At 40.0% G+C, this 20,236-nt stretch overlaps 1 protein-coding gene across 3 annotated transcripts in view; it reads right to left on the bottom strand.

The window, feature by feature from the left end:
* Nucleotides 1-20,236, bottom strand: part of LOC122281549 (guanine nucleotide exchange factor SPIKE 1) — a 63,281-nt gene that overhangs the window by 11,461 nt on the left and 31,584 nt on the right. For all 3 annotated transcript variants that reach the window (XM_043093130.1, XM_043093132.1, XM_043093131.1), the window contains exons 17-20: nucleotides 19,757-19,901; nucleotides 12,164-12,290; nucleotides 6,277-6,470; nucleotides 4,868-4,998 (exon numbers count right to left, since the gene is read on the bottom strand). In XM_043093130.1, the coding sequence (XP_042949064.1) occupies nucleotides 4,868-4,998; nucleotides 6,277-6,470; nucleotides 12,164-12,290; nucleotides 19,757-19,901 (597 nt within the window). The remainder of the gene's footprint in view (nucleotides 1-4,867; nucleotides 4,999-6,276; nucleotides 6,471-12,163; nucleotides 12,291-19,756; nucleotides 19,902-20,236) is intronic.

Raw genomic sequence — 20,236 nt, 5'->3', positions numbered from 1 at the left:
TCAAATGGACAAGTGTAATAAAAAAACAACATTGAAATCTTCAACTGTCCTTGTACTGTCTTCAAAATTCAAATTGTTTCTTCCTTGCAACATTCACCAAAATAAACAGATCAGGTCATTCTCAAAGGAGCCTATTTTGATTACTCTCAAATCTTCGTCTCCAACATGCTAATAAATCCGCCACTCAACATGCCTAGGCATCATCTAGTCTAGTCCAAAGTGAGAAAAACTGCTTACCACATACCGCTAGCTATCTCATGATGCAGTAAGAGATTATTTATAGTTTCCCAATCCTACTTACACATGCAACATGGGGAGGGTGGTGTTTTAATGAGGTGAGTGGGCCTTATGGTGTTGGGCTATGGAAGCATATAAGAAGATGTTGGAGCACATGCAGCAAACACGCGCTTTAATGTGGGCAACAGACTGAAGGTCAAATTTTGGCATGATGTATTGTGCGGCATAGGGCGCTCAAGGAAGTCTATCCACAAGATTATGGCTTAGCAAGAATGAAAGAAGTCTCGATTGTTGATCTATTAATAATCTCCAATGGTCTTCCCCAATGGAATGTTACATTCTTACGAGATGCACAGCATTGGGAAATTGAAGTTTTTTTGGTGTTTTTTGACCATGTGTAACCCACCCGATTGTTGGGGGGAGGTGAAGACAAGTTATCTTGGTGACCTTCTAAGAAAGGGAAATTCAGAGTCTAATCCTTCTATCACACCATGACCACACACAACACAAATACATTTCCATGGAAGAGCATTTGGAAGACAAAAGCACTTCTAAAGACAGCATTTTTTGTATGGACAGCTTCATCAGGGAAGATCCTCACCCTAGATAACTTACGGAAACATAGAATCATAGTCATGGATTGGTGTTGTATGTGCAAGAAGAGCGGAGAGTCTGTTGACCATCTACTACTTCATTGTGAGATTGCCATGACTTTGTGGAATGAAGTTTTTGCTCGTTTGGGATTAGCTTGGGTGATGCCGAGAAGAGTAAGTGACCTCCTAGCTTCTTGGAGTGGCATTCGGGGAAACTCTCAAATTGCATCCATATGGAAGATGGTACCAATATGCCTATGGTGGTAAATTTGGAGGGAGAAGAATGATAGAAGCTTTGAAGATCAAGAGCAGTCAATGGATGAGCTTAGAACTTTGTTTTTCAATACTTCACTCCATTGGTCGATTGTAATCAATTTTCATGGCATGACCTTTCATGATTTCCTTGTATCACTAAACTAGCACGCCTAGGCGTTGCTCTTGTATATGTCCTGTATACTTGGGCTATTGCCTACTCTTTTGATGAATAAAAATTTTGTTTACCGATCAAAAAAAAAAAAAAAAAACCTTACACAAGCAACACTTCTCAACACCACGACATCTCTTCCACAAGTTTTCCAAGCTAGGGATCTTTCCTACTGCAGTCACCCACATATATAGTTGCTCTTGGGCGGCCTTCATCCTCCATACAGACACTTATGGAAAGTTAGTACTATCACGAGAGATCAATGCATTGTAGAATGCCATTATGCCATGACTTGAAAACTCTCTATATGGTCAAGCATAGTTTGTCTTCCCCATTCTATCTTAACGGAGCAAAATACAAAAAAGCATAGAATGAGTTAAAGACATAAATTGCGCAATCCAATGCCTCTCGATAATCTACATTGCATTTGAGGAAATCCATTTAAAAGCTGTAAGTTGTGCCAACAATGATCCTTAGACTACTTATAAAAAAAAAAACACAATGATCCTTAGATTGATCAATGCAATATAGATAATAAAAAGACTCCATTAAGAAGCCGATATCCATACCACCCATCATGCCAGAACTTCACCTTGGATCAATTGGCCCACCTCTAGTGTGATGGTTCTAGGATCAAATTTTGGCATGATTTATGGTGCAAGATGGGGAACTCGTGGAAGCTTTCCCAACAGTATATAGGATTGCACGAGTAGGAGGCTTCAGTAGCTAATTCACTGGAAGTCTTCAGTAGCTCTCCTCAGTGGAACATCAGTTTTCTCAGAGTGGCTAGTGACTGGAAGGTTGGTGCCCCCATAAAATTCTTCAATTTATTGTACTATACTGGATTAAGAGCTGAAGGTATGGAGAAGATTCTGGAAACTGTCCAAGAAGGGGAATTTTACAGTACGTTCATTCTATGAGGTCCTCATACTCAAGGAGTGCATGTCCCTTTCTTGAAGAAGTATTAGGAAGAGTAAGCAGCCACTAATAGCAGCTTTTTTTCCCCTAATCAGCCTCACAGCCTCTTTAGTAAGATCCGAACCTTGACAACCTAAGGAAGCATCAGATCCTATGTACTTGGGCTATGCCTATTCGTTCTTATCAATTTAATTACCTATAAAAATAATCAATTGGCTCACTGCATATCCAGCACGTTGTGAAATCTCTCCTCAACCATTTCTTTCTAAAAATTTTCCATACTCCAACCCCATAAGTTCTGTTCTCTTTCTTTGGCAAATCACCGTAACCATTTCCCCAAGAGGGCTGGCTTGGTTGAATGTAATCAACTTCCTAATAATCAAACTATCCTGAGGTTAGGGAGCACAACCCAATTCATTAGATAGCATGTCAGCTCCTCTCCTTACCGTCCCATAAAAAGTCCACTTGCATTCCAAGTCCCCACTGAGAAGCCTGATAAAATATTCACACTCACTAATGTCGAAATCATGTTACTAAGGGCTTCCATAATAATAACAAACAACAAAGGCAACTGATCAGGAAAAGAAACAAGAAGAAGGCAACAATGGATCTCCTTATCTCAGGGGAGCTATCAAAAAATCCCATGGGAGATCCATTTCCCATTATTGAGAAGGGCATTGCGGATATGTAGTGAACCATCGAACTACTACACTTCTATCCAAAACAACACATCTGCAAAAGATATAGGAAAAACCCCCCAATCATATGATCCTACACATTTTCTAGCTCCAAGATGCAGAGAACACCTACTCCCTGGTTCTAATTATTGAGTCTAGACACTCATTGGCAATTAGAACAATCTAATATTTTCCTTCCCTTATGAAAGTTTTTTTACATATGGAAATGACCTTTCCCAACACCACCTTTAATCTATTAGCAAGGACTTTACCCAAGATTTTGTAGACTCCACTCACAAGGCTTATAGGTTTGTAACCATAAGTTACCAATCAAAAAAGGTTTGTAATCCCATGTTTTCTTCAGAATGAGGGCTATGAATGTTGCATTGAGGCTTTTAACAATTTTCCTTAGCAAGAAAATCATGGAAAAACTTTGCATCTCCCTTCATTGCATCCTAGCAAGCTTAACAGAAGGCCAAGTTGTAGCCATCTGGTCATAGGGCCTTAGCTCCATTCAATCTTTTAGTAGCCCCTAAACCTCATCCTCTTTAAATGTTTCCAACCAATTGACTTCCTCAATTTCAATGAATAAAAATATAGGCCATCCATTTTAGGTCTCCAACTAATTTGTTGATGATTGGGTAGCTCGATGTCATTTGCATTGAAGGAGTCTAGAGTTGTTCCTCCTAGTTGAATTACCTACCTGGTGAAAACAATTGGTCCACCTATTGTCCTCCCTCAACCAGGAAACCCACGATTTGTCTCTAAGAGACCTTGTCCAATGGGATAAACCTTTCCAACTCACTACTAGTTAAACCCTTTCTTGCTTCTATCATCATCTTATGTCCTTTCCCCTTCTATGGCATCAAAGGTAGTCAACTAATCCAGGAGCTGTTTTTTTTCTTTTTTCCCACATGGCCAAGCACCTCTTCGTTCCAAACCTTTAAATCAGCTTTTTCGAGCTTTGAGCTTGCATTCCAAAACAGACTTAGCAAACACTGAAAGAAGTTTGAGGTCCACCACTCTCACCTGAAACCAGTACGAGGTCCCAACCATCTCCACCTAAAAACTGTAATCATCAATAAAACTGATCATAATAGTTTTAATTTTCTTGTTTCAGCACAAACAATACTGCCATACTCCCACCATCCTATTTTTTCAATTAAATGACCCTTTTTGTGACCTCCCCAAAAGTGTTCATTTTCTGCAAAGATTGTTCATTATTTCACAATAATCTTTGATACAAAATGAAAAAGAATGGATAGTTTAGGAAGGTGTTGACTTTATCTTGCATGTGTAAGAATAAAGTGCTTAATCCTTGGATACTCAGATATGACTTCCAAAAAAGGAAAACATCTATGCAACAATGTGATAACTTCCCTTTCTGAATAATACGATTAACAAAATAAAAACACATATCAAACAATGAGCATAAACAATAAAACAATGTCCCTGCTTCAATGTGAAAACCTCAAGCTAGTTAAACGTTGGAGCTTAATCCGTATAGAGTGTTACCACATCTCCCTGTGTTCTAGTTCAACAGTCAAATAAGTAGTGGCATGATATGGTTTCAAAGGTCGTGGAGGAAAGCAGAAGCAAACAAGGACAGATCAGCCAACTACGTAGCATATCAGCAATCACAATATCAAAGTACTGTAAACATTATTAGAGAGAAGTTTTGTTTTTGATAAGTAAGAAAAATTTATTAATCCTCGTAATTAGGCAATGCCCAAGTACACAGGTCGTATTCAAGAGAAATATACCTAATTACAGCCTACTAGCAAAGAAAGAAGCATACAAGTCATTAAAATTAGCCCCCTATAATACAATGGCCTTGTCAGAGAGAAATTTGAGCAACTGGAACAGAAAATCATATACCAGATAAAGCTATATCAAATACACAAGTTCCACAAACAGAAGTTTTCACTACTTGAAGATATTAAATTCATTTGGAGTTCCACTGTTATAAATATATAAGTGATGAAGCACCAAACAAGAGGTGCTACATTGACAATTACCGATCTGAAGGGTCTCTCCCAGGCATTTCCACAAAAAGGTCATGATCACATATAATTTGCAAAAATGTAAGCTTGCAATCGTGGAGTACTGATTGACACACCCCAGAAAACTTGTCCAGGTACAATGATACCTGCAGAATATGGAATATAAAATCTAAAGAGGATATGGAAAATAGAAAAACGGCTACAACAACAAAACAAAGACTACTACTTTGGGGCCTAAAGAGCCATTACTTGAGTACAGCTTTACAAATCCCATTTCGCATTACCATATAATTTAGGTAGGCTTCTTTATCCTATTGGATAAGTCCGTTTCTTTTGTCTACTCAAAGTATTGGATAGGTAGGCTTCTAAATGCTTATTCTTAGTATTTACCACATCCATGTAGCTCATAGAAAAAATAATAATAAATAAACATACATGTAGAAAAAACAAAGGCATGTCCCTAGCATTTAAAAAAGAATCCTTTTTCATATTAGAACAAAAGTACACTACAGAACCAATTTGGCAATCCAGCCAGATTCTTTTTTTTTTTTTTTGGATAGGTAGCCATTCAGCCACATTATCAAATATGTTATAAGTCCATCTGGCTGAGACAAGGTGGTGAAGATAAGCTTTGTTGCACCCTTCCTAATAGAGGGGTGGTTTGAAGTTATAGTGTCCTATTCCCCCCTCGTACTATTTCTTTCCCTTGGGAAAATATTTGACAGAATCAAGCACTCCCAAAGACCCTTTTTTTTTTTTTTTTGCATGGACAAGTGCTTTAGCGAACATACACACTATAGATAAGTCAAAGAAGTGGCATATTTATTGCTGTAAACTGTTGTTGTAGGTGGAAGAAGAATGACAAAATTTATGATAATCTTTTGCTTCATTCAAAGAACCATTTATACAACTCCACCTGTCAAAACCATGTAACAGGTGATACATGAGAACTCCTTGTGCAAACCAAACCCAGAATGCCTAAGTTCACTTATTCGAAGCCCACACTTCAACCAATAAGTTGCACCATGAAGGTTAGCTAAAAGCCTTTCCCTTTATAGCTTATCCCAAGCCCACACTGACTAATAAGTTGCAACATCACAGATAACTAAGAGGTCTTTTTCTCACAACTATTTGCAGTGATGCGGCCTATAATTGTTATTTATAGTTGAAGGTTTTTCTAGCTCTTATTATTTCTCTAGTTAAGTGTATCTTGTGTGTACTTGGGTAGCACCCTTTTCACATTTTAATACAAATTTGGTTGCTTAAAAAAAGTAACATTGTGTCTATCAACAAAATAGGGTTTTCAAAAAGTAAGAGAGCAGATTCAACACAGCCTATGTAAGCTTCAAACAGACAGTAGAGCCCTTACAAAAACATATAATCAACAACACAGATTTAACATTAAAATTAAGCAGAAAGCATACCAATTCAAACACTTGGCGAGGTTCAATGATGGACAAAAGATCATAACAAAAGAAGGCCAAGCTGCTATTTAAACGTTTTGCTAAGCTCAAACCCTTTTTACAACGCTCATGCACTTCTGTAAGAAGGCAATCATACAACTGCATGATACATCTAAAAACACCTTCTTTCAATTGCATTGGCGGGATATCTTCATCTGTAGCAAAGGAAAATTTCGATCAAAAAGTAAATCATTCAAAAAGTTTAAGTCATGATTATAAGCCAATTCTCATGTGACTATAATTCAACAGCACCAACATAGAATAATGTGAACCTTGAATAAATAACTTTGGAAGAAAGTAGCTATATATCACAACACCAGATACATACAATGTCACTTCAAGAAGCCCAAAAGGTTAGAAATTGTTATGAGAAACATGACATGGTACCATCAGTTACATACAATCACCTGAAGTCGAAACTAAAGAGAACAGGTCCATGCTAAAAACATCAAAATTTCACCAGCAGCTGAAACATAAAAGACCATTTATAATATTTGGCTCCTTGGAACAACTAGACCAGGATAGATGGAACTAGTTTCTCCGATCCCATGTCCCATGGGATTTCTGTTAGGTTCCTCATTGGACACATTGCTACTTTGGACATGGAAAATAGTTCAAAAACAACAAAGAATATGCTTGTTGGCATAACAGAAGAATCATTTAAAACTTTTTCATGTTCAACTGAAACTAAATATGGAAATCAATGAACTCAAAGTATGTGTGATAGAAGACTACCCTATAACGAGTTAAAAACCATTAGCGTGAGGGAACAACCCATTTTTTTATGATGAAAAAACCCAGAGACTCTGCAAATGCAATGAATCTTCTACCTGGTAAAACCCCTCACCCATGTAATATATTCCCATCACAGAATAACCCATAATCCTCTCGGTACATGTTAAACTTCTTATATCTATTGATTCTGGTTATCATACCACTCTCATTGGCATAAGCTACTTTTGCATGTTTGCACCCAACCCCCACTCCGGCGCTCCTCGCCGGAGCTGATTCCTTCTCTCTTCCTCTCTTCTCCCTTCTTCCACAGTCTTTCCCTTCTCTATTTCTTTTCTTTTTCCTGTTACTTTATGATGGAAGAACTTAGACGCTTTTCAGTAGAATCAAAAACTTTCATCTTTGCGAAAGAGGGGGCCAATAACTTCCGTATCACTGAGAAAAGCAGAAGGATGTCTCTTTTCATTCTTTTAAATGGCTCGACGGCCAGTTGGGTGGTGAATATGGTGGGAGAAACCATCAAAACCAGATGGCGTAAAGACTTCTTCAAAAAACAGAGGGCGGGTAATGGGATGTTTACCATACAGCTGCTCAGAAATTCCAGAGGATATAACCTTCTATTGGAGGAATATAATAATGGAAGGAGAACAGGCTCAGTGATCATCCCAGAAGGTTTAAAGGGCAACGGCTAGGAAGGCTTTGCCTACAATTTAAAAAAAGCTGTTGAACATACAGTGGCGCAACCAGTTTCACGAAGGGATGGAAAGTCAGTCCAGGCACCGAAATCCTATGCCATGGTGGTTGGTTCTGAGGCAGCTTTCAAATCCGCCATGGAAGTGAAGGGGAAAGCAGCTGGTGCTTACCCAGGGGACACGGGGACGTCTCATGTCAGTGGCAAAAAAGTAGGGGAAGTAGAGGGTGTACTTTGGGCTGTCAGAGCACAGCTTTCTGGCGTGCTAGAAGAAGTTTCCTTACTGGTGCAAAAAGCTGATGTGGGATTGAGTATGGTGATGGGACTGGGCAAGAATCTGGTTGTTTTGGGAGGGCCAGAGGGTGGGCCGGGCCCGGGCCCGGGCCCATATCTTTCCAACTTAAAGTCTATACCCACCTCTAATAAGTTCCGGGCCTTATCCCAGCAAACCTCAAGCCCACGGGATTCCAGCCCCCATGACCCTACCCCCCGTTCAGGCCAACGGGCCTCAAACTCATGGGCTGCGAGCCCATCTACAAGCCCACAGCCTCGGTCACGAGCATCTCCAAACAGGCCGATATTCAGACAGGCAGATATTTCGGCCCCTGCTAACCTCGGTCTGTTACCAGGTGACCCGGTGGTTGCTCTGGCCACCTCACCAACACAGACGTCGCCGATGGTGGCAGGCGAACCCCCTGGAGGCTTTCCGGCGTCGGAAACTGCTATAGTAAGCAGGGTTGCAGACTCTTGGTTTGAGCAACAGAGTTGGGAAGCCGTTTCTAAGGAAAGTAATGCCTCGGCTGCGCTTTGTGATAAGGAGGAGATAGAAGTCCTCCAAGTTGACAATAATGTGATTTGTAATAAGGAGGAGATAGAAGAGCACATTGTGAATTTTTATGAGAAACTTTTTTAGGAAGATTTCTCTTGGAGGCCCAAGTTAGAGGGGCTGGTTTTTGACTCCATTGATAATCAAACTGCAATTTGGTTGGAGAGGCCCTTTGAGGAAGATGAAGTACTAGATGTGGTTAGGGGCATGTCTAAGGATAAAGCTCCGAGTCCCGATGGTTTTTCCATGGCATTTTTCCAAGCTTGTTGGGATATTGTGAAGGATGACGTTATGAAAGTTTTTGAAGAATTTTACTCCTTCAGCAAATTTGAAAAGAGTTTTAATACTACTTTTTTAGCTCTTATCCCTAAGAAGGCGGGTGCTGTTGAAATAAGGGATTTTCGACCAATCAGCTTGGTTAACGGGGTTTATAAGATCCTCTCTAAGGTGTTAGCCGACCGCCTCAGCATGGTTATGGATAAAATTATTAAAAGCCTCAAAATGCGTTTGTGAAGGGAAGACAAATTCTTGATTTGGTACTTATTGCTCATGAGTGTTTGGAAAACAGAATAAGGACAGGTCAATCTGGAATCTTAGTTAAATTAGACATGGAAAAGGCTTTTGATCATGTAAATTGGGATTTTCTTCTTTATTTGCTTAAGAGATTTGGTTTTGAGGAGAAATGGTGCTCTTGGATAAGTCATTGTATTTCGACGACCAAGTTTTCTATTTTGGTGAATGGCTGTCCGGCTGGTTTTTTCAGTAGTTCTCGTGGCTTAAGGCAAGGAGATCCCTTGTCTCCTTTTCTCTTTGTCTTGGTCATGGACACATTGAGTCGTATGATTGATTTGGCAATTGATGGAGGTTACATGTCGGGCTTTAAGGTGGGAGATGTTGCTAGGGGCTGCATCACCGTTTCTCATCTTCTCTTCGCAGACGACACTTTACTTTTCAGTGATGCAAACCAGGATCATCTTCGGGCCTTAAGAGCTTTATTGTTATGTTATGAAGCTGTTTCTGGACTTAGAATAAATCTATATAAGTCTGAAATCGTTCCAGTGGGTTCAGTCAGCAATATATATGATTTGGCTATTATGGGCTGCAAAGTTTCTTCACTACCCATGAAATACCTTGGATTACCTTTGGGGGCTCCTCATAATTCTGTTTCTATTTGGGATGGGGTGATTGAGAAGATTGAAAGGAGATTAGCTGGCTGGAAAAAGATCTATTTATCCAAAGGGGGTAGAGTTACATTAATTAAAAGCACCTTGTCTAATTTACCTACTTATTTCCTCTCTCTTTTTCCTATTCCAATGAGGGTGGTAAAACTTATTGAGAGGATTTTTAGAAATTTCTTATGGGATGGTATTGGGGAGGAAAGAAAACTTCACTTGGTGAATTGGAAGAAGGTTAGTACTCCGGTGACTTGTGGAGGTTTGGGTGTGCGGAATCTGAAACTTTTTAATAAAGCTCTTCTTGGGAAGTGGCTTTGGAGGTATAACAATGAGAATACTGCTTTGTGGAAACAGATTGTTGATGCTAAATATGGAAGGATTTGGGGGAACTGGTGTACTAATGAAATAAAAGGGGTGTTTGGGGTGGGTCTATGGAAGTCTATTTGAATGGGTTGGGGGGACTTTGTCAGAAATACTAATCTCAAAGTGGGGACGGGATCTAACATCTCTTTTTGGCATGATGTTTGGTGTGGTGATCTAGCTCTTAAATTAGCATTTCCTCTCCTTTTCAGGATTGCTACATGTAAAGGGGCTGCTGTGGTGGATTCTTACTTGTTTTCTAATAACATGTTAAACTGGAATGTGGATTTCTCTAGAGACTTACAGGACTGGGAAGTGAGTGAAGCTGCTGATTTCTATGCTATCCTTTATGCTTCTAAGATTGATCAGACCAGGGATGATATGTTGCAGTGGACTCATGATTCTAAAAGCAGATTTTCTGTGAAATCCTATTACAAGATCTTAACTAGTCTTGGTAATATAACATTTCCCAGGAAATGTATTTGGAAAGCTAAAGTGCCCAGTAAAGTTGCATTTTTTGGCTGGTTGGTGTCGCTTGAGAAAGTTTTAACTACCGATAATTTGAGGAAAAGGGGCTTTTATGTGATGGACTGGTGCACCATGTGTAAAAATGATGGTGAATCTGTCAACCATTTGTTTCTTCATTGTGAAATGGCAACGGCTTTGTGGAATGAGTTATTTGTCAAGGTAGGTATTGATTGGGTCATGCCTTTCATGTGGTGGATTTTTTGGCTTGCTGGCAAGGAGCAGCTGGAAGTGGGCGAAGTATAGAGGAGTGGAGAATGATCCCCCTGTGCTTATTCTGGTGTCTATGGCTTGAGAGAAATGGGAGGTGTTTTAAAGATCGTGAACGCACAAGGATGGAATTTAGGGATTTTTTCTTCAACACTTCAAACTTTTGGGTGAATAATCTTTTGAGGGATATCAACATATGTAATGCTTTTCTTTAGTACTGTTTCTGCTTTAGATTGTACTTAGGTTTATTCTCTTATATACTACCTGTGTACTTGGGCTATGCCTATTTACTATGAATAAAATCTCTATTATCTATCAAAAAAAAAAAAACTTCTTATATCTACTAGCCTAAATTCAAACATATGGATATATAAGCACAATCCATCAACCAATAAATTACAATTCCTAGTTAAAGAATAAATACACGTCCATTGCAAGTGCAAATACTCGCATGGAAAGCCAGGCTATACGTCAAGGTGGGCAACCACACAAGGAAAAATTATTAGGTACTCCTGGAGGATGGAGAACGTGATACTCTCATCCTATCACAACATGCCATGTAATTAAAATTGCTTACATAAGTACCAATTTTAATTGACATGGCACCCTACAATGGGATGGAAGTATCACGTGCCGTACTCCAGAACTATCTAATAATTACTCAGTATGCAAACAGTAATATAAAGCTTTACTATGATCCAATCTTCACCCATGGCTTTACTATGATCCAATCTTCACCTGGTAAATTTTGAACCAACAGCCATACTCTCTACCTTATTCTTACAAGTGAAAGAGATTCTTAGTGAAGCCATCCATTTCTAAAAGCAATCTTATAAATTAATCTACCAGCAGAGCTGTTCTGACAGAGCAAAACAAACATTTGACCCAACTTTAGCTAATATTACACAAGCAGGTAAGTAGATTTCAACTAATGAAAGTGAAAGCGCGACGTACCCATTCCAATACATTAAGCAGGAGAAAGTTCAATTGATAGAAGGATCGAGAATATAAGATTGACACGCAGCATATATGAGATGAAGTTTGGGTTACAAAACTATTGCTCCATGATCTAAGATACCTCAACAACATATGGATTTCAAGTGTGTGATCTTGGTATCACTCCAAATTCCATTTCTTCACATAAACTTTCATAGTCATTGCAGAGTAGAATTTTTCATACCAATGGTTCCCCAGTTTGAATATAATTTCTACGACCAGCAACTTTATCTTAATATATATACTCAAGTAAATCCCAATGCAGAAACATGCTTATTAGAAATAGGAAACATAGGGGATGGCATGAATAAGTTTCCTGGAATTTAAATATACCAGTGGAAAGACTATGATAGAACAGACGACTCTTCTCCAATGCCATTGACTTGACAATCAACTCAAGAAAAAACCAAGCCATTGCCAAAACATCATCATATACTGGTCCGACACGGTAGCCTTTAGCCTGCACAATTTTTTTTATAAGTAAAACAATTGTATTAAAGTGCAAAATGGAGCAACCCTAGTGCACTGGATGTATATAGTCTTTATCCTGTACAATAAAGTTTAATTGCTCAAGAAATGAAAAGCAAATAGATGTGTAACAGAAAACATATATATGCAAAGCCTATGTACTAATTTTCGTCCTAAACCTTGCGGTCACCACACAGTTCCTTGCCAGATTTATGGAAAATGCTTGCATCAAGGATGCTTATGTGGTGAATCTTTATCAATTTATGCATGGGTCCATTCAATGCAGAGTAACCTTTAATAGGGAAGCTCATGGGAGTTTCAACAAATTGTATTCATGCATGGTGGGCCAAAATGGCAAATACAAATTTGTTCAGACCCTATCCACAAGGGGAGTGTTTGAAATGAACATTTTTTTTTTCTTTGAGTAATGAAGGATTTATTGATAAAAGCAACAACGTAACATGCGGGTCCTAAATTAGGTCTTAGAATTATGATTTTTATAATAATAATTATTATTAGTAGTATTTTTATTATCTGTTTTCAGAAAGTGATTGTGTTTGTTTTCCCAAGTTTGAATAGTTTCCTATTTGGTAACCAATTCCAGCTCCAAAACCCTCCCATAAATCCTCTCTTTTTCCCTCACATTATTCTCTTCACCAAACCCACGGGCCACGACATCCAGCGGCCAAAAACCAGTGAAGTCAAATTTTGCTACTTACAGCAAACCAGCCCTCACAGCACCACCATAGCCTTCCTCTCATCAACCAAGCAGCCACCTCGCCAGAAACCACCACAGAGCACACCGACGGTAAGTCCTTTTCCCCTGTCGTTTTCCCTCTCTCTATTAGTAGTGATTCATTGGCCTGTATATTTTGTTCCACCATCATCAACCACTGCAGAGGACGTCGGAGCACCACCCAGACTGCCCAAAAATCGCCAACCAGGCACCTCCCTCCACCCCGTGCTATTTCTGGTTAGCCTCATTGAAATTCCCATTTCTTCCCGTTGATTTCTCGGTTTTACAATTCTCTCTCTCCGGTTGTGTCGCCGTGACTCCCAGCCAACCACCCAGACCCACCATCACAGTTGGTTCTCCTCTCTCTCAGTGAGTATCGCATGGCTTCTCCCTCCCGAGCCTCTGTTTCTTTGCCAGATTATATACTCGCTTTAGATTAATAATGGGCCTCTGGGCCTTTAGTCTTTGGGCCAAGTGAACCCTTAGTTAAATCCTGAGTAACATTTCCTTTTTGTCCCAGCCTTTCTGAAAAGCCATGCATGTTTAGTATTAATTCCTAAATCATCCTCGTTATGATAATTATACGATATTAAAAATTATTGAATTCAGTATATAGCTGAATAGTTTGTTAGATTAAAGTTCATGATATGTATTCAATTAATTAGAATGCTACGACACGCTTTTCTAGGTAACGAACTACGATTCAAGATTTTAGAAGTAGCGCTAAGAGGTAAGTAGTATGATCATACATTTATATGTGCTGTAAGGAAAATTCTATACACCATACTACCATCCCATTTGTATCCCACTAAGTAAGATGTGGCACATTTACCATCATTAAATGATCATTTATTGCATACTTCTTTATCATCAAATGGTGATGAATGTGCCACATCATATATAGTAAGATGCAAGTGGGATAATAGTGTGGTGTATATCATTATTCGTGCTGTAAATATTCAGTTTTTGCACAAAAAATGTGATGTTTACCTAAGCTACGCTACGAGTCAATTCAATGTTAGCCCCTTGTCATGAACCTCTATGAATTATGATGATATGCTTGCGAATGAGACTATGCATGTTAGAATGGATGATATGTTATGAAAATCACATGGATGCCATGTTTAATGTTATATTATGCACCAAGTATGCCATGCCATGTAAATTCATGAAGTCAAACATGTTCTCAAGCATTATGAAAGTTAGTAAGAAAACACATGAATGACAAGCAAACTTTAAGATTGACCTTATGTTATGGATGGATGTGCAAGCCCCAGACTCAAGCATGGTCCACCACATGAAAGATATGATGTTTTGAGGTGATATTGACCCAAGCGTGTTTCATCACAGGTTATGATATGTGGTGCCACAAACTCAAGGATGGTTCACCATATGTTATGTGATAATACGGACTCAAGCATGTTTCACTACATGTTACAATATGTTATACGGTGCCACGTGCTATGTGATAATACGGACTCAAGCATGTTTCACTACATGTTATAATATGTTATACGGTGCCATAGACTCAAGCGTTGTTCACCATATGTTATGTGATAACACGGACCCAAGCGTGTTTCACATGTTATGATACGTTAGACAGTGCTGCGGAGCCAAGCGTGGTTTACCCTATGTTATGATATGTTATACACGGTCAACAAAAATTGGACCAATGCCCATATGATGGCCACTAAGTGAAAGACAAAATGAATAAGTTATGTACGAATGATAGAAAATGCATGGAGTCAGTCATTCATGCATCAACGTTACATGTATTGCCATGACTACATTTGATTCCGCTTATGTTACTAATGATTGATCTATATGTTATGTGTATGTGTGACAATGTACGTAAGTTTTCAAAATTTAGCCTAATGTTAAACTAATTTAAGTTTACAGTATGACATGCTATTATTGAGTCTTTCACTCATTTGTTTGTTTCTTTGTTTTATGTTTTAATGACCCAGATGATGAATTAGTGGATACAAAGCATGAGTGCCAGGAGGAGAATAAATTTCTAGACACTTAGTGTATGATTTAGACATTAAAGCAGTATTAGTATCACATAGAACTAGCTACAATCTGCCCCATCAATCTTCAGCATCTCAATGTTGTTGGATCTCTTGTGAGAATTAGCTACCATGTCAAAAAACTTAGTGCTACAGTCACCTTCCTTCAACCATAATGTTCTAGACTTCTGCCTTCACGAGATCTCTTCTAGTAGGATGATCGTCTCAAGCTCTGCGACCAACGCTAACTTTGGGCTAATTCCTCCAAATTCAAAGGCCTTGACTCTTGTAGCCTTTCTAACTCATGGATCTCCCATAGCTTGATTTTCTTGAGTTCCCCGATATTACCAAAAGACTACATGTTCCAAAGCTTTAAATCTTGCTTTAGAACCTTCAGTTTTTCAGCAAAAATGAAACTAGGAGTACCCTGGATCTGATAAGATGACTACCAATGTCCGACCCCATCCACAGAGCCTTATGATTTCAGCCACACGTTTTCAAACTTAAAATACCGATGCCTTCTTTGAATCCCCCCACAATCCAACATGATGGGCCAATGGTCCGAGGACAAACAAGGCAATCTCTTTTGCCATACCTCTGGATAATGAATTTCCCACTCCGGGGAAATTAAAAATCTATTTAATCTAGACCACGTCTGATTATTAGCCCGCATATATATACCCCCCCGCCAGAGGTAAGTCCACTCAACTCAAAAATGCATTTCGAGAAATCGAACATTGCTGGACGCATTCTTCTAATTCCATAACACTCGCTTATGAATCTTGTACATTAAAATCACCACCAATGCACCATGGAAGATCCCACCAGTTGTGTAACCCAGCTAGTTCATCCCACAATAATCTTCGATCGTGGTCTGAACTAGGGCCATATACACTTGCACCCACATATACCCATCAATCACACTCCTAAAGGAACATGCTACTGAGAACAACCCAATGAACTCCTCCATTTTCTCCACCACCTGTTGGTCCCACATCACCAACACTCCTCTCGAGGCCCCATTAGCCGCCAAATACACCCAATCGACGTGTACACAGCTCCATATACTTCGTATTAATTTGTAGTGATGACTTTCAACTTTGTCTCATGTAAACAAACAATGTTCGCCTTCCACCCACGCAGTAAATTTCTTATTTGAAGACGCTTACCGGCATCATTTAGACCATAGACATTCCACGAGAAAATTTTTGGTTTCATTTATTGGAAAAGGCTAGCCCCTTCCCTTTAGACCTATCCCTACTTGAGCTACCTTCAAAATTCATGGACCATGTTAGCCTATTGAGTTCTCGCTGTTTCTTGGAACTAATTTTATTTTATCGTTGGCGACCCACTTCGATGGCGGTAATTAATGCCATGAATTGCTCCTCATAACCTTCACACTTCAGTCCCACCATATCGTTAATACCATTCACCATTTGGAACATCCAATCTGAGATGCTAGATGGATATGGATACATACAGTTCAGAGGGATTGGATTTTGCACCCTAAACTCCTTATGCAACTTCATGTTCACTTCTCCAATCACAAAACCAACTTCCCCTCCATGGTCACTAACCCCCTGAAATAGCCTCTGTGAACTCTCTTCATCAAATAGGAAAAGATCACTAGCCAAATCCTCTGTTTCTCCTTCATCACTGTTTTCCACCACTACGATGTCACTGTTCACCACTGGGGATCTCGCCGGGCCGCCATTTTCTTCCCCTTGCCCCGTCGGCAGGTTCTGTTCACTCCCTAAGGGGGGACAAACACTCAGTGGTGATGGGAGCACCACCAATGGGTCTGTCGTCAAGGTCTGGTCGGTCTTCCGCACCAAAATGTCTTCCAGAAGCTTCGTCGATGTCGTCTGTTGATCGGATGATGGGTTCTGTTGCCGCCGCGACAAGGACTCAGGTGGAAGAGAACCCCCTCCTGCTCTGAACTCGCGATCAGAACCCTTCCTCTCTACCCATGCCCTCCATTCCTGACGGGCATTGTTCTTCGACTTGCGTTGGGGCCCAAGTCCAACCCAACCCGAGGGCCCGAGTAATTCCATCCCATAATTCCTTCTTGCGTAATTATGGGCCATGGGCATATACTTTGGCCCATAGCCAACCCAGCCCAAATCCCTAACTTCCTTCCTTGAATTGTTACGGGCCATGGGCTTACTCAACCCAACTCCAGAGCCCGAAGCCCCTAGCCTTTGAAAGGCTTGCTTACTTCTCCTTAAGCTCACCGTTTCATCCCCTACCTTAAAAGCCTCAACCACCTTCCTCACTATAGACACCTCCCCTTGCAACTTCCTCATTTGGACCTGCAAGTCACATACCAGGAACAACGTCTCCCTCACGTCTCGTCTCCTCCACCCTCTCTCTCCCTAGACTGACCTCAAGGGGCTCAATGCACAGCTCCCTCACCAAACCCAGTTGTCAACGTACCATGCATCCCTTCCGGAGTTAAAGCTTCTTTGTACGACTTCACCTTATCTCCCCCTGGTCTCTTCAGAGCATCACCAAACGTGCCATGGCTGCTTCTTACCGCATGTAAACTCGCCCTCAACGCCTCACGCATTCTACTCCGTCCACGACCACCCTCCTCTTCAGGGATAAAAATGGAACTATTTCGCCCCCCATCACCATAAATCGCCACCTCCACAAAACTACCTCGACTATTCGAGCATCTCTGTACGATGAAGCTCCGATACTCCTCCCTCCTAGACAAATAAAAATCTTCTCTTTTCTCTGTCGCACAACCCTCTAATGCTCCCCCTAACCATTGTGCAATTCCCAGTCCGAGCCATAACTCCTATTTGAACCTCCTTCCTCTCTCAGTGATGTGGATCAAGCCACCCTCTCTCATAACAGAAAATAACTTAGTTTCAATCACGAGCTCCCGAGCGAAGCCCATCACAACCACCATCGACGTACAAACTAACTAAAAACCATCCTCGACGGCGAAAATAGAAGTAAACAAACAAAATTTTATTGATCATGAGAATCGGCAAAAGCCCAAGTATATGGGACATATACAAGAGTGACACCTTAACGTGCTGGTTTAGCGATACAAGAAATTTATGGAAACTCATTCCATTGAAATCAATTACAACTGACCAATGAAGTGAAGTATTGAAATACAATTTCCTAAGCTCTTCCATTGATCACTCTTGATCTTCAAAGCTTCTGTCTTCACCTATGCTAATCCCAATCTATCAAATAATTCATCCCATAGGGTCCTAGCAATCACAAAGTGTAGAAGTAGGTGATCAATGGTCTCCCTGCTCCTTTTGCACATATAATACCAATTCATGACAATAATCGGGTGTTTCCTTAAGTCATCTATGGTGGGAATCTTCCCTAGGAAAGCTGTCCAAACAAAGGAAGCTACTTGCGAAGGCCCCTTGGCCTTCCAAATACTTCTCCAAGGGAAAGGATTATTATCTTGAATAGAAAGGGCCCGCTTGGTAGAATGAGCAAACAAAGGACTTTCAAAGAACTTTGTCTACATCTCCCATTTTAACACCAGTAGAGTACAAACGTAAACTCTGTTAAAGCATCTACTTCCACATCTTGTGCTGCTCTGTAAAAATAGAGAATCCATTAAAGAACCCCATTGGAAAGATCATAAAAGGTCAGCTATTGAGGCATCTTGCACCCTCGCAATTCCCAACACTTCACGAAAAGCTTCCTTAAGGACCCTGTCTCTGCAACATACATCTTGCCATAATCTCATTTTGTACCCATCACCCACCACCTATATATAATGAGAAAATTCCCAATCCTCTTCTTATATTCTTCCACAATCCCACCCCGTATAATCCTTGTGCCTAGTTAGAACACCATCCACCCTAAGCACCACCAAACTTTCAATCAATTACAGCCTTCCACAAAGACTCCCTTTTGCAAGTCTCAAACTTTCAACACTCCCCATAAAATCAACGTGCATACCTTTGCCCTGTTCACAAGGTGAAATTTGAACTCAATGGTCCATCCCACCCCACAGGAAATCATGTTGTAGCTTTTCAATACGGTTGACCAACTTACTGGAATCAGGAATACAAGCAAAAAATAGGTTAGTAAGTTGGAGAGAGTACTTCTGATAAAAGTGAGCCAACCACCTTTGGAAAAGTACATACTCTTCCAACTATTCAAATATGTGCTCCATTTTTTTTTATCACACCATCCCAAATATGCATCCAGCGAGAGGCCAAGGTACTCCATAGATAAGGAAGATACCTTGCACTCCATTATGGTAGCCAAGTTCTAGACATTAGGAACATTCCCGGCCGCTATCAATTCAGACTTGGCTAGGTTCACTGTTAGACCTGAAACAGCTTCGTAGCCTCAGATATCAGATGTCATCTTGGTTAGCCTCACAGAAATTAAGGGTGTCATCTACATATAGAAGATGAGAAATGCCAAGTCTGCCAACGCTCCTATCCCCAACGGAGAATTCACAAATGCCACAATATACTCTCCCACACAATAGCCATTATGTTATGAAGCAAGATTTAGCTTTGTTAAGGACCAGAGTTAGTTTTTACTTGCAATATACAGAATATCTACAACACCGAACATGGGACCTTTTACATGTAAAACAGTGTTCAAAGACGAAAAGGGCAAATACAACTTCTCATATAAAACATTAGCGCTGATGATAATGACAACCATGAGCTAACAACAATTCATAAATGATAGTGAGAAGCAGGATAGACTTACCTTACTTCGTGCCAAGCTTCCCCAGACAGTGGACAAACCGGGATATACTGGTGGTTGACGACCTCCAAAGTCATCAAAAGCATAATCAACATAGTTTACTAGAAAATGATTTCTTTCAGCATCATCAACTGACTCCTGCTGTACCCTACAAAAAAAGGGGGGCCTATCAAATACGAAATCGGAAATGCTATAATAGAATTAGAGGAAAGACAAAAAGAGAAGAGGCTAGGTACAAAACTAAATAATACGAACCAAAAACAAAAGTAAGGTCCAACTCAGTCATATTCTACGAAAATGGAGAGGATATATAAAAAGAAATAAGAAGTGTGTATTGATCGAGTGACAAAAAGAGGTGTATTGATCATGCATTGTACATAATCAATTACAATTCTAAGTATACTTGAAACACACTGTGAAGTAGCTCGAGAGTTCTGGAACAAGGTTTTTAGTAGACTAGACTTGGGTTGGGTTATACCTGAG

Source organism: Carya illinoinensis, chromosome 11 (assembly GCF_018687715.1).
Source record: "Carya illinoinensis cultivar Pawnee chromosome 11, C.illinoinensisPawnee_v1, whole genome shotgun sequence".
Taxonomy (NCBI): Eukaryota; Viridiplantae; Streptophyta; class Magnoliopsida; order Fagales; family Juglandaceae; genus Carya; species Carya illinoinensis.
This window is presented reverse-complemented; position numbering and strand designations above follow the sequence as displayed.